Source organism: Oncorhynchus nerka, linkage group LG8, assembly GCF_034236695.1.
Source record: "Oncorhynchus nerka isolate Pitt River linkage group LG8, Oner_Uvic_2.0, whole genome shotgun sequence".
Classification (NCBI taxonomy): domain Eukaryota; kingdom Metazoa; phylum Chordata; class Actinopteri; order Salmoniformes; family Salmonidae; genus Oncorhynchus; species Oncorhynchus nerka.
Genome location: NC_088403.1, coordinates 56,886,258 through 56,906,954, shown reverse-complemented (window position 1 = coordinate 56,906,954; position 20,697 = coordinate 56,886,258). Strand labels below are relative to the sequence as shown.

General features: G+C 46.8%; 1 protein-coding gene across 1 annotated transcript in view; it reads left to right on the top strand.

The window, feature by feature from the left end:
• The first annotated feature begins 16,224 nt into the window (after positions 1-16,224).
• The window catches only part of LOC115133864 (neurexin-2-like), a 14,033-nt gene continuing 9,560 nt past the window's right edge, over positions 16,225-20,697 (top strand). Inside the window, exon 1 of the mRNA XM_065021144.1 lies at positions 16,225-17,602. Within this exon, the coding sequence (XP_064877216.1) occupies positions 16,891-17,602 (712 nt within the window). The 5' untranslated portion in view covers positions 16,225-16,890. The remainder of the gene's footprint in view (positions 17,603-20,697) is intronic.

Here is a 20,697-nt window from a genome sequence, read left to right as displayed (position 1 = left end):
TACTTACCTTACTTTCCCCTACATTACTTACCCTGCCTTACTTACCTTACCCTACCTTACTTACCTTACTTACCTTACCCTACCTTACCTTACCCTACCTTACTTTACCCTACCTTACTTACCTTACCCTACCTTACTTACCTTACCTTACCTTACCCTACCTTACCTACCCTACCCTACCTTACTTACCTTACCCTACCTTACCTTACCCTACCTTACTTTACCCTACCTTACTTACCTTACCCTACCTTACTTACCTTACCTTACCTTACCCTACCCTACCTTACCTTACCCTACCCTACCTTACCTAACCCTACCTTACCTACCCTACCATACCTTACTTACCTTACCTTTCCCTACCTTACTTACCCTGCCCTACCTTACTTACCTACATTACCTTACCCTACCTTACTAGCCCTACCTACCTACTCCTACCCTACCTTCACCCTACCCTACCTACCCTACCTCACCCTACTTTACCTTACCCTACCTTACCTTACCCTACCCTACCTTACCTTACCTAACCCTACCTTACCTAACCCTACCTTACCTACCCTACCATACCTTACTTACCTTACCCTACCTTACTTACCTAACTTTTTTTCTACCTTACCTACACTACCTTACCTAACCCTACCTTACCCTACCTTACTTACCCTACCTCACCCTACTTTATCTCTACCCTTACCCTACCTTACCTACCCTACCTTACTTACCTTACTTACCCTACCTTACCCTACCTTACCTAACCCTACCCTACCCTACCTTACCCAACCCTACCTTACTTACCTTACTTTCCCCTACATTACTTACCCTGCCTTACTTACCTTACCCTACCTTACTTACCTTACTTACCTTACCCTACCTTACCTTACCCTACCTTACTTTACCCTACCTTACTTACCTTACCCTACCTTACTTACCTTACCTTACCTTACCCTACCTTACCTACCCTACCCTACCTTACTTACCTTACCCTACCTTACCTTACCCTACCTTTCTTTACCCTACCTTACTTACCTTACCCTACCTTACTTACCTTACCTTACCTTACCCTACCCTACCTTACCTTACCCTACCCTACCTTACCTAACCCTACCTTACCTACCCTACCATACCTTACTTACCTTACCTTTCCCTACCTTACTTACCCTGCCCTACCTTACTTACCTACATTACCTTACCCTACCTTACTAGCCCTACCTACCCTACCCTACTTTACCTCCACCCTACTTCACCCTACCCTACCTTACCCTACCTCACCCTACTTTACCTTACCCTACCTTACCTTACCCTACCCTACCTTACCTTACCTAACCCTACCTTACCTAACCCTACCTTACCTACCCTACCATACCTTACTTACCTTAACCTACCTTACTTACCTTACCTTTCCCTACCTTACTTACCCTGCCCCACCTTACTTACCTACCCTACCTTACCTTACCCTACCTCAACCTACTTTACCTTACCCTACATTACCTTACCCTACCCTACCTTACCCTACTTTACCTTACCCTTCCCTACCCTACCTTACCCTACCTACCCTACTTTACCCTACCCTACTTTACTATACCCTACCCTACCTTACCCTACTTTACCTTACCCTACCCTACCTTTCCCTACTTTACCTTACCCTAACCTACCCTACCTGACCCTACTTTACCTTACCCCACCTTACCCTACCGTACCCTACTTTACCTTACCCTAACCTACCCTACCTTACCCCACCCTACCATACCTTACCCTACTTTACCTTACCCTAACTTACCCTACCCTACCTTACCCTACCATACCCTACCCTACCCTACCTTACCTTACTCTACCTTACCCTATCCTACCTTACCCTACCTTACCCTACCCTACCTTACCCTACCATACCTAACCCTACTTTACCTTACCCTACCTTACCTTACCCTACCTTACCCCCACCCTACCTCACTCTAGTTAACCCTACCCTACTTCACCCTACTTTACCTTTTCCCTACCTTACCCACCCTACCTTACTAACCTTACCTCAACCTACCTTACCTACCCTACCTTATTTACCTTACCTTACCTCAACCTACCTTACTTACCTTACCTTACCCTACCTTACATTACCTTATCCCTGCTTACCTACCCTGCCTTACGTTACCCTACTTTACCTAACCTTACCCTACCTTACTTACCTTACCTTACCTCAACCTACCTTACTTACCTTACCTTAACCTATCCCACCCTACCTTACCCTACCCTACCATTCCTTACCTTCCCCTAACCTACCCTGCCCTGCATTGCCTTGCCTTGCCTTTCCCACCCCTACCCTACCTTACCCAACCCTACCCTACCTTACCTTACTCTGTTTTCCCTTACCTTACAATACATTCATGCCTCACAGTCAAGGATTGTCCATGCCTTTATGGGCTCAGTGACTTCTAAAGTATGGTGACATGCTTGAGAGGCATTAGTGGACACACACACTCACATTGCATAGGAGAGACAGATGGAGGAGAGGAAAGGGAGATTAAGGGAGGTATATGAGAGAGATGGAGTGGAGGATAGGAGAGAGAGATGGAGGGAAGTGATGAGAGAGAGATGGGTGGAGGAGATGAGAAAGAGGTAGAGGGAGGATAGGAGAGAGAGATGGAGTGGAAGAGATGAGAGATTGATGAAGAGAGGAGATGAGAGAGATGGAGATGAGAGCGATGAAGGGTGGAGGATACGAGAGAGAGATGGAGTGGAAGAGATGAGAGATTGATGAAGAGAGGAGATGAGAGAGATGGAGATGAGAGAGATGAAGGGTGGAGGATACGAGAGAGAGATGGAGTGGAGGAGATGAAAGAGATGAAGGGTGGAGGATACGAGAGAGAGATGGAGGAAGGAGAGTAGAGAGACATGGAGGATAGGAGAGAAAGATGGAGGGAGGAGATGAGAGCGAGATGGAGGGAGGATAGGAGAGAGAGATGGAGGGAGGAGATGAGAGATTGATGAAGAGAGGAGAGTAGAGAGACATGGAGGGAGGATAGGAGAGAAAGACAGAGGGAGGAGATGAGAGCGAGATGGAGGGAGGATAGGAGAGAGAGATGGAGGGAAGAGATGAGAGATTGATGAGTGGAGGAGATGAGAGAGGTGAAGGGTGGAGGATACGAGAGAGAGATGGAGTGGAGGAGATGAGAGATTGATGAGTGGAGGAGATGAGAGAGATGAAGGGTGGAGGATACGAGAGAGAGATGGAGTGGAGGAGATGAGAGAGAGATGGAGGAAGGAGAGTAGAGAGACATGGAGGGAGGATAGGAGAGAGAGATGGAGGGAGGAGATGAGAGATTGATGAGTGGAGGAGATGAGAGAGATGAAGGGTGGAGGATACGAGAGAGAGATGGAGTGGAGGAGATGAGAGAGAGATGGAGGAGATGAGAGTGAGATGGAGGGAGGAGATGAGAGAGATGGAGTGGGGGAGATGAGAGGGAGATGGAGGGAGGATAGGAGAGAAAGATGGAGGGAGGAGAGGAGAGGAGAGAGACATGTAGGGTGGAGGATATGAGAGAGAGATGGAGGGAGGATAGGAGAGAAAGATGGAGAGAGACATGGAGGGTGGAGGATATGAGAGAGAGATGGAGGGAGGATAGGTGAGAGAGATGGAGGGAGGATAGGAGAGAGAGATGGAGGGAGGAGAGGAGAGAAAGATGGAGGGAGGAGAGGAGAGAGACATGGAGGGTGGAGGATATGAGAGAGAGATGGAGGGGGGATATGAGAGAGAGATGGAGGGAGGATAGGAGAGAGAGATGGAGGGAGGATAGGAGAGAGAGATGGAGGGGGGATAGGTGAGAGAGATGGAGGGGGAGAGAGAAATGGAGGGGGTAGAGGAGGGTGAGAGGTGTTTTGTATGACAGTGCTCGTGACCATATTGTGGAGATCAATAATTCACCATAGGAAGTGCGCCGGGTGGAACGAGACGATGGTAATGACGACGGTAATGAGTGTTGCGAGCGTTACAAGGTCTGCAAAATTAAACGCATTGCTCACCTACGATATCTATGCCCTACTGCCTTTTTTCTCAGTAATCATTAATCATATTTTCGATCCCGAACATTGTTGGAAATTGCAAACTCGTAATGGCAAGAACAATATTACGTGGGTTTATTACTTCTGTGCCTCAGATAGATTCTCGTGGTCTCCTATGTGCTATTTATGATACAGTAAGATGAGTCCCAAATGGCACCCTATTCTGTATATAAAACTCTACTTTTGGTCAAAAGTAGTGCACTAAATAGGGAATAGGGTTCTGGTCTAAAGTAGTTCACTAAATTGGGAATAGGGTAGCATTTGGGATTCACACGCACCATTTATCCGATGTGTTTGGCACCTCAGGATGTTTTCACAAACTAAGGAACAGTGACAGAAATGCCGATTTGTATGGTTAACGTGGGGTAGCGGTGTGGTGCTGTGGTAAGAGCTGATGTGAATAACACCTTCTTAGTCCCAAGTAACGAGGTTTATAAGCCAATAAAGGCTCAAGAGCCTGGTCATATTTTAGGTGTCAGTGGAAGGAGGTTTGTTGCTATTGCTAATGTTGCTTTTATGGCACCCGAGGAAAAAGAACCAAACAAATGAAAGACTGAATTGGTTTACCAATCATCTTCATTTTTCCCCATTTGAACTTATTACATGTTTGGGAAGGTTTTAGTTGGTCTAAGACATTGATAATTGTAAAGCTCCCTCATCAATTTCAAGTATAACCTGCAAGCTGTTAGGCTGCTGTTACCTCCTCATTTTGACATAGCCTTCTGTGAGATTGCATTGTGGAAGATTGGAAAGAAGGACGATAAATGGATGAATCCATCTTAAACTACACTGATTAAGTCCTTCCTGCATTCATTATTATTCAGAATACAGGCCTCCCCCCCCCTTCCCTCCCTTTACCCCCCACAATCACACCGGGCTAAGATGGCCACCGTAAACCAGGTGCAAAGTTAGAGAGGAGGTTTGTGGGTAAATGGTAGGTAGGAAGGGGAAACAAGATCCTAAATGATAGCCCAGGCCTCTTAATAAGGTGCAAATTTCAGGCCTCTGGCATGTGCGACGCAAATTGCTTTTTGACAGTATATTTAAGATGGTAATCGAGTGTCATTTACGGCAGCCAATTTAATCTGAATTGCTTCTCTCTTTCTCTCTCTCTCTCGCAGTCTCTCTCTCGCTCTCCCTTGCTCTCTCTCGCTCTCGCTCTCTCGCTAGCTCTCTCTCTCTATTGTGGTGTGTGGGCGTTTTAGGGGTGTATTTATCCTCACTCGAACTAAGGCTTTTTTCCGGACAGTGTAGTGCTGCTAACTCGAATCGGGAATGAACCTTAACATTAAAATGACCATTATTTCATATTTGCATTCCATAATCATAATAAGTTATGAAAATGGAATTTGATTTTGAAATGACCACATTAAGAGCCCCACAATAGGACTTACAGGGGAATATTACTTGACAGGTTTGTAATGAACCCACACATCGGTATTTAGACCTCAATGCTTGCAAAGCCCTAAACATCTGTCAAAATGAATTTGGCAGACACACACACACACACACACACACACGATTCTGCCAGCAACTGGTAGCTACACTTCCTAAAGTGTGTGTGTGGGCGCCTGTTTGTGTTTGTGTGTGTGTGTGTGTTCGTTCAATTGTGTTTGTCTCTGTGCGTGTGGGTGGGTGCCTGCTTTGTGTGCGTTTGTTTGTGTGTGTGTATGTGCTTTTGTTTGTGTTTGTCTCTGTGTGTGTGTGTTCATTTCTCTCTCCCCTCCATCTCTCAATCTCTTCATTCTAATTGCCGCCTGGCTCATGAAAAAGTAATGAAGGTGCTTATGTTTCCTTGAGATGGAGCGCACTTCTCTTCTCTCTTTCTCCCCCACATCCTGCCTGTCTGGCTGCCTGTCTGGCTGCCTGTCTGGATGCCTGTCTCTGGATAGCTCCCTGTCTGGCTGGCTGTTGGTGTTGCTGAAAGGCTACTTGTCACATGACCCTCTGGAAAAGAGAGATGACGTTTTATTGCATCCAGGGGACATGGAATTGATGCCCTCCGCTTTTTGCAATGGGGGCGTTGTCACGTCTTATGCCTGAAAGCTCTCAAGGTGCTGAGGAACGTCATGAGCACATGTTGACAGCTTGATATCAGCTCTCCATCGTATAAGTGGTGGTATCTGAATGTTTATTCATGTTTTTAACTTCCATCTGATAAACAAAACTGCCTAAATATTTGTATTGGTAATTGCATACAATTGTCATGAGTTACGCATTTTTTGCGGTTAAACAACTAAGTCAGAATTCATGAAATCACACTTAAATAACTACAAGACATTACTACAATATGCAGTAGTTTGTGTTTCATCCAAATATTTGTATAGTTCATGTCTCCTTGCTCTGCAATGAATGACAATATACACAGCATTGTAGCCAGGAATTCTCCTATTATGCAGTGCAGAATGACTGTCTGTCTGCATCTGAATGGGTTGCTGGCCTTCTTTGTCTGTAGAGCGGTGTTTCACCTCAAAAATAGACACAAGGCCATTGTCCCATACCACTAGGTATCAGTTCCTTTTAGATGTTTCCTTGGAACGGGAGGGAGGGGGAGGGAGGGAGGGGGAGGGAGGGAGGGGGAGGTGAGTGAGTGAGTCAGAGTGAGTCAGAGTCTCTGGGCACGGCCAAAAAGGTATTGTGCGCTGCTACCAAAACAGCTTCAGGCACTCACTAACCAACACACTAATACTCACACACTAGTTCAGATCGGAACAGGTTACAGCGTTCCTCCTCTCAGCTGCAGAGGTTCCAATTCATATTCATCAATGACAGATCTCGTTTAGAAAACAATCGTCACCCTAAACAGCTAGTTCCTCGAAACCTCTACTCCACGCTTTCAGTCCACACTTAAAACTCGTTGGTCATAATTGAACCAGCAATCCCTGCTACTCCCCCCCCTTCATAGGCTGGGGAATAGACAGCAGGGATGAATGTGAAAAACAAAGCGTGAGAGAGAAAGGAGGGGGGTTGGGTGACGAGCGAGAACAAGCATTAAGAAGAGGTTGGTGTCAGAGACAGAGAGAGAAACCACAGTGTGCCATCACAGCAGCAAGACCTGTTGCCACTAGAAAAGGTCAACCAGTGAAGAACAAACACCATTGTAAATACAACCCATATTTATGTTTATTTATTTTCCCTTTTGTACATTAACTATTTGCACATCATTACAACACTTTATATAGACATAATATGACATTTGAAATGTCTTTATTCTTTTGGAACTTGTGTGAGTGTAATATTTACTGTTAACTTTTTATTGTGTATTTCACATTTGTTTATCCATTTCACTTGCTTTGGCAATGTAAACATGTGTTTCCCATGGCAGTAAAACCCATTGAATTGATAGAGAGAGAGGGAGAGGGAGGAAGAGGCGGGTATGTGGGAGGAGAGAGGTAGTTAGCCAATGAAAGGGCAGACAGTTCTGCAATAATGTTACACATCCATTCTTCTTCTCTGGTTGTGATTGGCACCGTAAACTGTCCTATGATGAGGCCTACGCTGGATAATGGTCCATATGGGATGTGTGTGTGTGTGTGTGTGTGTGTGTGTGTGTGTGTGTGTGTGTGTGTGTGTGTGTGTGTGTGTGTGTGTGTGGGATGATAGGTAAGGGGTCATGCAAAGGTAATACAGTGCCAGACACACACACACACACACACACACACACTCACACACACACACACACACACACACACACTCACACACTTGCCTTTCTCCTCTCTCTGCTCTCTCTCTGATCAACAGGACTTTTCAGAACCTAACACACAGACTCTACTCCTCTCTCTGTCTCACTCACCGCTGCTCTTCATTCTCCTGCTCCCTCTTTTCACACTGTATCAGCCATTTTGTTGTCTTGATCTGCAAAATGCTGATATCTTGATGAGGTTCTCTGTCTCAGTGGGTCTCTGCCTCTCTCTCTCTCAGCTCAAAATACAGATTATCCCTTGAGGGTGTGTTCGTGTGTGTGTGTGTGTGTGTGTGTGTGTGTGTGTGTGTGTGTGTGTGTGTGTGTTTGTGTCTGCATGTGTGTGTGTACGGTGTGTCAGTGTCTGCATGTGTGTGTGTACAGTGTGTCAGTGTCTGCACTTGCATGTGTGTGCATCCTTGGAACCAGGCCTGGAGGTTAGTAGAACATTGATCTCTATATAGAGCTTCTGGTTCAAATAACCTTCTCATAGCCTCTTCTCGTAGCTGAGTTTCTGAGACAATCATTGGAAAGATTTCATGGCTCAGATTTTTTGAGACAATCAATGGATACATCGCATAGCTGAGTTTTTGAGACAATCCATGGAGAGATCTCATGCCTGGCTATGGAAGCTTTGGAGGAGATTCTCCACAGACAATGGGAGATCTCTCCATTGATTGTCTCAGAAACTTGGAGCTACAGTATGAGAATGCTCAACCCTGGTGTGACTTGTTTCAGCAGAGCTAAGTGATGTGTCTGAGCTAGTCTGTGGTGGGTGAGAGAGGGGGAGGAGGGAGGGGCTGGTCTGTGATGGGTGAGAGAGGGGGAGGAGGGAGGGGCTGGTCTGTGGTGGGTGAGAGAGGGTGGAGGAGGGAGGGGCTGGTCTGTGGTGGGTGAGTGAGGGGGAAGAGGGAGGGAGGGGCTAGTCTGTGGTGGGTGAGTGAGGGGGAGGAGGGAGAGGCTGGTCTGTGGTGGGTGAGAGACGGAGGAGGAGGGAGGGGCTGGTCTGTGGTGGATGAGAGAGGAGGGAGGGGCTGGTCTGTGGTGGGTGAGAGAGGGGGTGGAGGGAGGGCCTGGTCAGGTGGGTAAGAGAGGGTGGAGGAGGAGGAGGGAGGGGCTAGTCTGGGGTGGGTAAGAGAGGGGAGGAGGAGGGGCTAGTCTGTGGTGGGTGAGAGGGGGGTGGAGGGAGGGGCTAGTCAGGTGGGTAAGAGAGGGTGGGGGAGGAGCGAGGGGCTAGTCTGTGGTGGGTGAGAGAGGGGAGGAGGAGGGAGTGGCTAGTCTGATGGGTGAGAGAGGAGGAGGAGGAGGGAGGGACTAGTCTGTGGTGGGTGAGTGAGGGGGAGGGGCTAGTCTGTGGTGGGTGAGAGGGGAGTGGAGGGAGGGGCTAGTCTGGTGGGTAAGAGCGTGTGCTGGAGGAGGGAGGGGCTAGTCTGTGGTGGATGAGAGAGGGGGAGGAGGGAGGGGCTGGTCTGTGGTGGGTGAGAGAGGGGGTGGAGGGAGGGCCTGGTCAGGTGGGTAAGAGAGCGTGGAGGAGGAGGAGGGAGGGGCTAGTCTGGGGTGGGTAAGAGAGGGGAGGAGGAGGGGCTAGTCTGTGGTGGGTGAGAGGGGGTGGAGGGAGGGGCTAGTCAGGTGGGTAAGAGAGGGTGGGGAGGAGCGAGGGGCTAGTCTGTGGTGGGTGAGAGAGGGGAGGAGGAGGGAGTGGCTAGTCTGATGGGTGAGAGAGGAGGAGGAGGAGGGAGGGACTAGTCTGTGGTGGGTGAGTGAGGGGGAGGGGCTAGTCTGTGGTGGGTGAGAGGGGAGTGGAGGGAGGGGCTAGTCTGGTGGGTAAGAGCGTGTGCTGGAGGAGGGAGGGGCTAGTCTGTGGTGGGTGAGAGAGGGGGAGGGGAGGAGGAGGGAGCGGCTAGTCTGGTGGGTGAGAGGGGGGAGGAGGAGGGAGGGACTAGTCTGTGGTGGGTAAGAGAGGGGGACTGTTTATTTTATTTCTTTCCTTCCCTCTCACCACTCTCTCCCTCTTTCCTTTCCATCTCCCCCTCCCTCCCTCCCTCTCTCCCCGTTCCCTCTCTCCCCTTGTCTCTTCCTCCCCTCCCTCTCTCTTTTCAACCTGAGGAATATCAAGTGTCTCAGCATGGCTCTGTGGTTAATTAGCGCTCAGCAAACAGCAGCAGCAGCAAGCTACCTGGCGGATGAGACGCCGCCACACCTCTCATGAGCAGAGATTTATGCCATGTGTGTGTGTGTGCGTGTGTCAGAGAGAGAAAAGAAATAGAGAGAGAGAATGAGAAAGAGAAATAATGAAAGAGAGAGAACGAGAGAGAGAGAACAAGAGAGACAGAGAACAAGAGAAAGACAGACCGAGAGAGAGAGAGAGCAAGAGAGAGAGAACAAAAATGAGAGAGAACAAAAGAGAGAGAGAGAGAACAAAAGAGAGAGAGAGAGAGAGAGAGAGAGAACAAAAGAGAGAGAGAGGTTCATAGAGAGATTGAGAGAGATAGTCATGGATGGAAAATAAGAGAGACAACGGGAGAGAGAGAGAGTCATAAAGAGAGAGAGAGAGAACGACGGAGAACGAAATAGAGAGAGAAAGAGAGTGAGAGATGTGTATTTTGGCATATGTGTTTTGGTTGTCATGTTTTTGTGTAGACTATATGTTTGTGTGTCTCAAGTGAGATGTGAACATGCAGTATAGTATCCTTCCAGACCACAACCATAACCACTGCTATAAGTACAGCAACAACCACAGACAACTACTCAGCCAACACCCTACTCAGCTAGAGACACACAGCTTTGATAGAAAAAAATACAGCGAGACACACAACAGGTGTGACAATATCTGCAGGGTTGTGGGATAAGTCTGTAGGATATGAACACTGCTGGAAGGGGGAAAACCCAAAAAATGAAACACCAGTGGATGGACTTCTTTCCACTAGCTCTGTTGAGGCTTTCGATGCAATGATGTGAAAGTAATGGGGTCAGAAGTCGCCTCACGCCACCCTGCACACGTCAGTAGGGGATCTCGACAGAGTTGCCAAGGCCCGCTTGGCTGAGAAAAGGGGTCAGGGGTATGGGGGCGTGCATAGATTGCTGTAGCCTCTCACTCTGTCTCAGTTTGGGCGAGATGGTTTGGCTGCGGGTGAGAAAGTATCAACCCGTGGTTCTCCAGTAAAAGGAGAAGCCAAATGGATGTCATGCTTGTGGTCAGAAAAGTGTTTTGAGAAAACTCGAAACATCAGGCCTCATTTAGTGCCTTGGATTGGAAGACAGACACTGTTGTATAGAGGGACGGCACCCCCATAACATATGAAATGGAAACTGGATGGAGGGAGATGTTTTTATGTCTCTCTCCCGCCCTCTCTCAATATTTATCTCATTCTCTCTCAAATCAACCTGGTCTCAGAGCATTTCGTATTATTCTGTAAATCCGAGAACACTTTTTAGTGTGTTAAATTAGGTTACGTGTGGTTGGTTTTAACTTGTAAATGTCCTTCATCCATTTCGTATATGTTACAAATGGCAATTTGTATTATATTTAACAAATTTTCTAAGCTTACAATATTTTACCAATTCTAGCTAGATGGCTAACCTTAGCTAGGGCATGGGATAGGGTTTGGGGTTAAGGGTTAAGGGTTAGAGTTACATTTAGGAGTTAGGCTAAAGGGTTAAGGGTAGGATTAAGGGAAGGGTTTGCTAACATGCTAAGTAGATGCAAACTAAATTATATATACAAATGTATGTGGACACCCCTTCAAATGAGTGGATTCAGCTATTTCAGCCTCACCCGTTGCTGACGGGTTTATAGAATCGTGCAGACAGATATGCAATTTCCATAGACAAACATTGGCAGTAGAAGTGAAGTGACTTTCAACGTGGCACAGTCATAGGATGTCACCTTTCCAACCAGTCGGTTTGTTTAATTTCTGCCCTGCTAGAGCTGCCCCAGTCAACTGTAAGTGCTGTTATTGTGAAGTGGAAACGTCTAGGAGCAACAACGGCTCATCTACAAAGTGGTAGGCCACACAAGCTCACAGAACAGGACCTCCGAGTGCTGAAGTTACAACACTCACTACCGAGCCGCATACAAGCCTGAGATCACCATGCGCAATGCCAAGCGTTGGCTGGAGTGGTGTAAAGCTCACCGCCATCGGACTCTGATGCAGTGGAAACGTGTTCTTTGGCGTGACGAATCACGCTTCACCATCTGGCAGTCCAAACGGGCGACCTGGGTCTGGCGGATGCCAGGAGAACGCTACCTGCCCCAGTGCATAGTACCAACTATACAGTTTGCTGGAGGAGGAATAATGGAAGCAAAGGGGGGACCAACTCCATATTAATGCCCATGATTCTGGAGTGAGATGTTCCACGTGCAGGTGGCCACATACATTTTGTTGTGTAGTGTAGCTAAAAAGTAGTAAGTAGTTGAAAAGTTGCTAATTAGGCAAAATGCTAAAGTTGTCCGTGATGAGATTTGAACCCACAACTTTTGGGTTGCTAGACATTCGTTGTATATGCCTACCGAGTCACCCGAACCAACCACTCTACTTTCTTACGTAACCATCTGTCAAATGTAGCCACGCCATACTAATTTTAGTGTCCCGGATTTACGTTTACTATGTTACGTCTAGTCTATTAGACCAGGCTGCTCACATGCACGCACGAACTCACACTGTACAAGCAGTAGGAGATGCTCCCTCTGCTAAATGCCAGCGATTTCCAGACAAAAAAATCTATGATAATATTCAATGCAACAACGAGGGAATATTCCAATTCTTGTTACCCATCTGGGACAAAGATACTTTGTAACTCTTCATTTAAAAAAATCCCCACTGTCAATTATACAATTTTTTTATTTTTCAGGTCAGATTCTACCAGTGATAATAAGATTTACCCTAAATAGATAAAGTTGGTTCAACTCCAGCTCCAGCAGAAAATATATTTTGTATCTCAGATTGTTCTGGCAATTCTCACATAGAAACTTAATTGTAAGGAAATATTTTGACATGCTCTGTACATTTGCATCACAAATAATTTTTGGGAAAATCGTGGCCAATTTAGGCTCTTTTTAGACCTATACAATCCTGCTTACTGTAAGACCCAATGATCTGTGAACCATACATGACACAGACAACACATTGTCATTATACTCCCAATAGTGTCTTTTCAAATATGGAGTATGTCTATATTCTGAAATACACATTTTCATGTTCCTTTATTCCACGTAAATATTATTAATATTAAAATCTCAAAATTACCCTTTTTGATTTAGCTTATTTAAAAAAATATTGTTTGGAACAATATACAATTGGATATACTACAATATACAGTCGTGGCCAAAAGTTTTGAGAATGACACAAATATTCATTTTCACAAAGTCTGCTGCCTCAATTTGTATTATGGCCATTTGCATATACTCCAGAATATTATGAAGAGTGATCAGATGAATTGCAATTAATTGCAAAGTCCCTCTTTGCCATGCAAATGAACTGAATCCCCCCCCAAAACATTTCCACTGCATTTCAGCCCTGCCACCACCTGACATCATGACAGTGATTCTCTCTTTTAACACAGGCGTGAGTGTTGACGAGGACAAGGCTGGAGATCACTCTGTCATGCTGATTGAGTTTGAATAACAGACTGGAAGCTTCAAAAGGAGGGTGGTGCTTAGGATCATTGTTCTTCCTCTGTCAACCATGGTTACCTGCAAGGAAACACGTGCCGTCATCATTGCTTTGCACAAAAAAAGGCTTCACAGGCAAGGATATTGCTGCCAGTAAGATTGCACCTAAATCAACCATTTATCGGATCATCAAGAACTTCAAGGAGAGTGGTTCAATTGTTGTGAAGAAGGCTTCAGGGCGCCCAAGAAAGTCCAGCAAGCGCCAGGACCATCTCCCAAACTTGATTCCGCTGCGGGATCGGGGCACCACCAGTACAGAGCTTGCTCAGGAATGGCAGCAGGCAGGTGTGAGTACATCTGTATGCACGGTGAGGCGGAGACTTTTGGAGGATGGCCTGGTGTCAAGAAGGGCAGCAAAGAAGCCACTTCTCTCTAGGAAAAACATCAGGGACAGACTGATATTCTGCAAAAGGTACAGGGATTGGACTACTGAGGACTGGGGTAAAGTCATTTTCTCTGATGAATCCCCTTTCCAATTGAATAGGGTATTCCGCAAAAAAGCTTGTCCGGAGACAACAAGGTGAGTGCTACCATCAGTCCTGTGTCATTCCAACAGTAAAGCATACTGAGACCATTCATGTGTGGGGTTGCTTCTCAGCAAAGGGAGTGGGCTCACTCACAATTTTGCCTAAGAACACAGCCATAAATAAAGAATGGTACCAACACATCCCCCGAGAGCAACTTCTCCCAACCATCCAGGAACAGTTTGGTGATGAACAATGCCTTTTCCAGCATGATGGAGCACCTTGCCATAAGGCACAAGTGATAACTAAGTGGCTTGGGGAACAAAACATTGATATTTTGGGTCCAAACTCCCCAGACCTTAATCCCATTGAGAACTTGTGGTCAATCCTCAAGAGGCAGGAGGACAAACAAAACCCCACAAATTCTGACAAACTCCAAGCATTGATTATGCAAGAATGGGCTGTCATGAGTCAGGTTGTGGCCTAGAAGTTAATTGACAACATGCCAGAGCGGATTGCAGAGGTCTTGAAAAAGAAGGGTCAACACTGCAAATATTGACTCTGCATGAACTTCATGTAATTGTCAATAAAAGCCTTTGACACTTATGAAATGCTTGTAATTATACTTCAGTATTCCATAGTAACATCTGACAAAAACATCTAAAGACACTGAAGCAGCAAACTTTGTGAAAATTTATATTTGTGTCATTCTCAAAACTTTTGGCCACGACTGTACTATTGGAACACAGAGTGGGCTCTCTGGTACATTTTATAGGTTTATAACCAATCACAGCCCTCCTTTAGGACTGCACATTCAACAAATCACCAGCAGAGGGAGTTCCCTTTAAATCCAATGTCCAATTTTCATAAAATGTATCATAACAGAATTAGCAGAGCCCAGTCTGGAAATTTGATTTACTTGTAGAGCACATTATTCTTGCTAGCGTGGAATCGCCTATATGCATTTTCAGATATGCATCTTCCTCCTTCCTAAGAGACCCTGAGCTGTCTCTCTCTCGCAGTTCTTATGAGACGTCCTAGCTCCATAATCTGCACTGTATTGTCCATATATCAATAATGCTTTCATCTATGGATGTTATTATGCAGGGATTCATTCATGGGGTGAGAGCAGAGGATCTTATGCAAACAAGCAGCTAGCGTGACCAAAATAAATCAGACATCTCTCTCTCCCTTTCTCTAGCTTTCTCTCTCCCTTTCTCCATCTTTCTCCCACTCTCCTCAAGGCCTGACACGCTCCCTCACCAGCATTACTGTGAAAATGTTTGCCCCAATCTCCCTCTCGGTCATTGTCTCTCTCTCTCTCTCTCTCTCTCTCTCTCTCTCTCTCTCTCTCTCTCTCTCTCTCTCTCTCTTCTCTCTCTGGCACATGGCAGCCAAGCACGGCAGCCTGAGCGAGTGTGATCAGCGGGGTTTAATTGTGAACTGTCTGCGATGGAAATTAAATCTCACTTCAGAAATAATGGGAACGGATTAGGCCAGGGACAAGGGTCAATAGTGGCTATCCTGGCAGCCATTGACTCCACGGCATCCCACTGAAAATGAGACTTAATATGATTGCTTGTGTGTGTTTGTGCGTTTGTGTGCGCGTGTTCAGTTAGGTGGAGAACCTAAAGCCTACATACAAAAACGGTTGGAGGGTGATTTATTGAAAGCCTTATTGCTGAGTTATTGATAGTCAAGTCATGGATTTAAGCATTATATGCTAGGGAGCTTTGTGCACTGTGTTTAGGACCAATTGTACTTGGCAGACAAGTATGGAGTAAGGCATTTTGATTGGCTGTTGATATACACCCAGTAGGGTCTGAGTAAATCAACACGGATGGAGTGAGGCATTTTGATTGGCTGTTGATATACACCCAGTAGGCTCTGAGTAAATCATGCACATGAATGTTGAACTTCATACCAGACATATGTACATATTTCTTACTCTAGTCTTGGTTTCCAACAGACTAATGGACACCAGTAATGGATTTCATGTATAGAACATTCAGTCAAGTTGTCCACGTCTCTGAGGGGGAACTTGATCAAAGAGAGACCAGCTGGCAAATGGAAATATGTCCCCTACAAAGCAGATCCCCAAAGGAACTCCATTTACGATTTCAATGCTTATTTTTCATGTGCTATTATTGCTACTACTTCTACTACTGTATTCGAACCATGATCTCCCTTGAGTCACAAGACTGCATTGGCACTATGAGCTAAAGCCTAGGGCTTCAGTTTGGGGAGCTAACACAAGTCTTACTTACAAGGTTACTCATCACGCATTTCACAGGACCACCTCCATTACACAAAGTACCAGGGCCTAATGAGGTTTCTCTGTCTGTTTCTTCCAGATCCCTGACTGTGGGGACGATGAGGGGACCCAGACCAGTCTAACCTGTGGTGGACCAACCAGAGGCTTCAGGAGAGGAAGGCTTTAACGCCGTTGGCGCCATGAACATGTGACACCAAACAGCTCTGACACACTCCTCCTCAGCGCTCTCTCTTCCTCCCCTTCTCCCCCCCTCCTTTCCCAAAAACGACATCTATAAAACACGCCCACAGAGACTGACATACGTTTCCTAAAAAGCTACATCTGGATTCCAGGGGATTTCTGTTTGGAATAAGGAGTTGAGTTGGGGAACGGAACGCTGTGATAAAATTATCGTAATTCCCCCTAACCGTCCGCTGGCCTCGTTTTTCCCAGTGAGTCCCAGAGGTACCAACCAATGGAGAGACGGAGAAGAGAGTCAGGAAAAAGCAGCCAAGAAGTAAAGCAACAAAAAAAAACTGCTGAGTTGGGCAGGGTTGGAATCTGGAATTGGGTCCTGTGAGGGTTTTGCTTCTCTGACGTATCCCCCAGCCTAGAGGAGGAGTCTGCCTAGAAGGAATCAGACATAACAACTATTGTTTACACTTAACAAAAACGAAACTACAGCAGCTGCAGCTGAAGCTAGTCTAGGCCGAGCTACGTCACTGTGTGGAGGATTTGAACCAATAGCAGGGTTATTAGGATTGGGATTGTAACCATGACGAGTGGATTGAGGTTTTCCGCTTTGCCCATGGGGCCCTTGGTGTTCCTCAGTCTGCTGGTGACGGCCCGGGCGCTGGAGTTTGGCGGGGCCCCCGGCCAGTGGGCCCGCTACGGGCGCTGGGAGGCGGGCTCGCTGGGCGAGCTGAGCTTCAGCCTCAAGACCAACATCAGCAAGGCTCTGTTGCTCTATCTAGACGACGGCGGCAACTGTGACTTCATGGAGCTCCTGATCGCCGGAGGGCGCCTCCAGCTGCGCTTTGCCATCCACTGTGCCGAGCCCGCCACTTTACACATGGAAACCCAGGTCAACGACGACCGCTGGCACATGGTGCTCCTCACCCGCAACTTCCGCGAGACTCTGCTGATGGTGGACGGCGAGACCAAGATGGCGGAGGTCAAGTCCAAGCGGAAGGAGATGGCGGTGGTCAGCGACCTGTTTGTGGGCGGCATCCCGCCCGACGTGCGCCTCTCAGCCCTCACCTCCAGCACGGTGAAGTACGAGCCCCCGTTCCTGGGCCTGATCTCCAACCTGAAGGTGGGAGAGACACCCCCCACCCTGCTCAACAGCCAGGGCATCCAGAGTGACATGGAGTACCTGTGCACCAAGCAGAACCCCTGCCTCAACGGAGGTTTCTGCTCCATCCAGTATGGCGAGGTACACTGTGACTGCACGCACACTCGCTACAAGGGGAAGTACTGCAAGGAAGGTAAGATCAGGAGCTAGCTGAACAGCTAATACCCTTTTTTCCAATGCTCCTTAGCACGTTCCCAGAAAAATAGAGACGTTCAATCTCTACCACCTCAATTTAATTGTGTTGTTTGTTTGTTTTGCTTGTTACGTGTTTTGAGATTATTTTCTGTAATGAAAAGCGTTAAACAAAATACATTATTATTATTATTATTATTACCTATGGTGAATGCATAACCAGGCCAGCTCAATACAGTTCGGTTTGGCTCGGGATTGGTTCAGTACGGTGAAAAGTCCTTAGCATAATATACTGTAGGTAAAAGCGCTAATTCCTTAGCATACTATACTGTAGATAAAAGCGCTAATTCCTTAGCATACTATACTGTAGATAAAAGCGCTAATTCCTTAGCATACTGTACTGTAGATAAAAGTGCTAATTCCTTAGCATACTGTACTGTAGATAAAAGCGCTAATTCCTTAGCATACTGTACTGTAGGTAAAAGCGCTAATTCCTTAGCATACTGAACTGTAGATAAAAGCGCTAATTCCTTAGCATACTGTACTGTAGATAAAAGTGCTAATTCCTTAGCATACTGTACTGTGTATAATAAAGTGCTAATTCCTTAGCATACTGTACTGTAGGTAAAAGCGCTAATTCCTTAGCATACTGTACTGTAGATAAAAGCGCTAATTCCTTAGCATACTGTACTGTAGGTAAAAGCGCTAATTCCTTAGCATACTGTACTGTAGGTAAAAGACGAGTTAGCTGACTCGCTAACATAGTGTACTGTCATCATCTTCAAAGCAGAGCAAAGGCAGCAAGCCCCCAATGCTAATGTTTATGTATTATTCTAATGCAATCTTGTCTTTGACCTTTGGAAGTTTCCCGGATAGAGTGGAAGCTAGTGACTCACACTTTGGGAGTAGGCCATGTGTGATGTCTACACTGTGGATAATGTACAGTAGCGGGGAATGTAGGCCATTGTTCTCTCGGCACAGATGGAGATGAGTGTGAGAAATGAACTGAAACAGATGGAAGTGATGTTTCTCATCCTTTTGTTTTATGGAGGCGGATGCTATGGAAACATGGTGGAGATGCGCGATACAGGCTGTTGCTGCCTTTTCTCTGGAAAAGTTCCCCTCTTTTAATGCTTAATTGTTCAACTGCAAAAGGAGATGTTGCTTGTTTGTGAGGTTTGAGACGAGAAGTGTTTTGTTAGAGACTATTTCGACGCATGTATGGATTATATATTTTGTAGTTGTTGTGAGATTTTATTTTCAAAAAGTAATACAAAACATACAAATGACAACAAACATCAATTACATCACACCTGCCCAGACCCACATGCTCATGTATGGCCTATATCTGATTTAAGTAAACTTATGCATTGACATTGCAGGATGTGGTAAACTAAGCTAGATGTCTACACTTCCATTTCCTTTTCCCTCTCTCTCTTGGCCAATCTCTCCATCTCTTCTCTCTCTCCTCCATCTCCCAAATGTAATTTCTCCCCCTCTGTTTCTCTCTGCCCTCGCCTGCATTTTTGGAATCTGTTCCTTTCCTGCCAGATTATGTCAAAGTCTGTTGACTGTAAATCTCTGCCTCCCGCTCCTGTCTTTGACACATCTCATCGCCTGATCTATCTGTGTTTTGCCTCTCCTCTGTTCGCGTTGTCTCTCTGTTTCTCTCCTCTCCGTTCTCTCTCTCTCTCTCTCTCTGTTCATCCTGCAGCGTTTCCTCTGTCCAGCTAATATCTCTTCTCCTTCTTCAGGCTATCTCTGCTCTCTGTCTCTCTCACCCCCACCCCTGTCTCACTCTCTCTCAACACTTATCTCTCTCTCACCCCCACCCCTGTCTCTCTCTCTCTCTCAACACTTATCTCCCTCTCAACCCCACCCCTGTCTCTCTCTCACAACACTTATCTCCCTCTCTCCCCCACCCCTGTCTCACTCTCTCTCAACACTTATCTCCCTCTCTCCCCCACCCCTGTCTCACTCTCTCTCAACACTTATCTCCCTCTCACCCCCACCCTGTCTCTCTCTCTCACAACACTTATCTCCCTCTCTCCCCCACCCCTGTCTCACTCTCTCTCAACACTTATCTCCCTCTCTCCCCCACCCCTGTCTCACTCTCTCTCAACACTTATCTCCCTCTTTCCCCACCCCTGTCTCTCTCTCTCGACACTTATCTCCCTCTCTCTCCCCCACCCCTGTCTCTCTCTCTCTCAACACTTATCTCCCTCTCTCCCCCACCCCCTCTCTCTCTCAACACTTATCTCCCTCTCTCCCCCCACCCCTGTCTCTCTCCCTCAACACTTATCTCCCTGTCTCTCTCTCTCAACACTTATCACCCTCTCTCCCCCACCCCTCTCTATCTCTCAACACTTATCTCCCTCTCTCCCCCACCCCTGTCTCTCTCTCTCAACACTTATCTCCATCTCTCCCCACCCCTATCTCTCTCTCTCTCAACACTTATCTCCCTCTCTCCCCCACCCCTGTCTCTCTCTCAACACTTATCTCCCTCTCTCTCAACACTTATCTCCCTCTCTCCCCCACCCCTGTCTCTCTCTCTCAACACTTATCTCCCTCTCACCCCACCCCTGTCTCTCTCTCTCAACACGTATCTCCCTCTCTCCCCCACCCCTCTCTCTCTCTCAACACTTATCTCCCTCTCTCCCCCACCCCTCTCTCTCTCTCAACAATTATCTCTCTCTCTCCCCCACCCCTCTCTCTCTCTCAACACTTATCTCCCTCTCTCCCCCACCCCTGTCTCTCTCGCAACACTTATATCCCTCTCTCCCCCACCCCTCTCTCTCTCCCAACACGTATCTCCCTCTATCCCCCACCCCTGTCTCTCTCAACACTTATCTCCCTCTCTCCCCCACCCCCTCTCTCTCTCTCTCAACAATTATCTCCCTCTCTCCCCCCCCCTCTCTCTCTCGCAACACATATCCCTCTCACCCCCACCCCTGTCTCTCTCTCTCAACAATTATCTCCCTCTCTCCCCACCCCTCTCTCTCTCAACACTTATATCCCTCTCTCCCCCACTCATCTCTCTCTCCCAACACGTATCTCCCTCTCTCCCCCACCCCTGTCTCTCTCAACACTTATCTC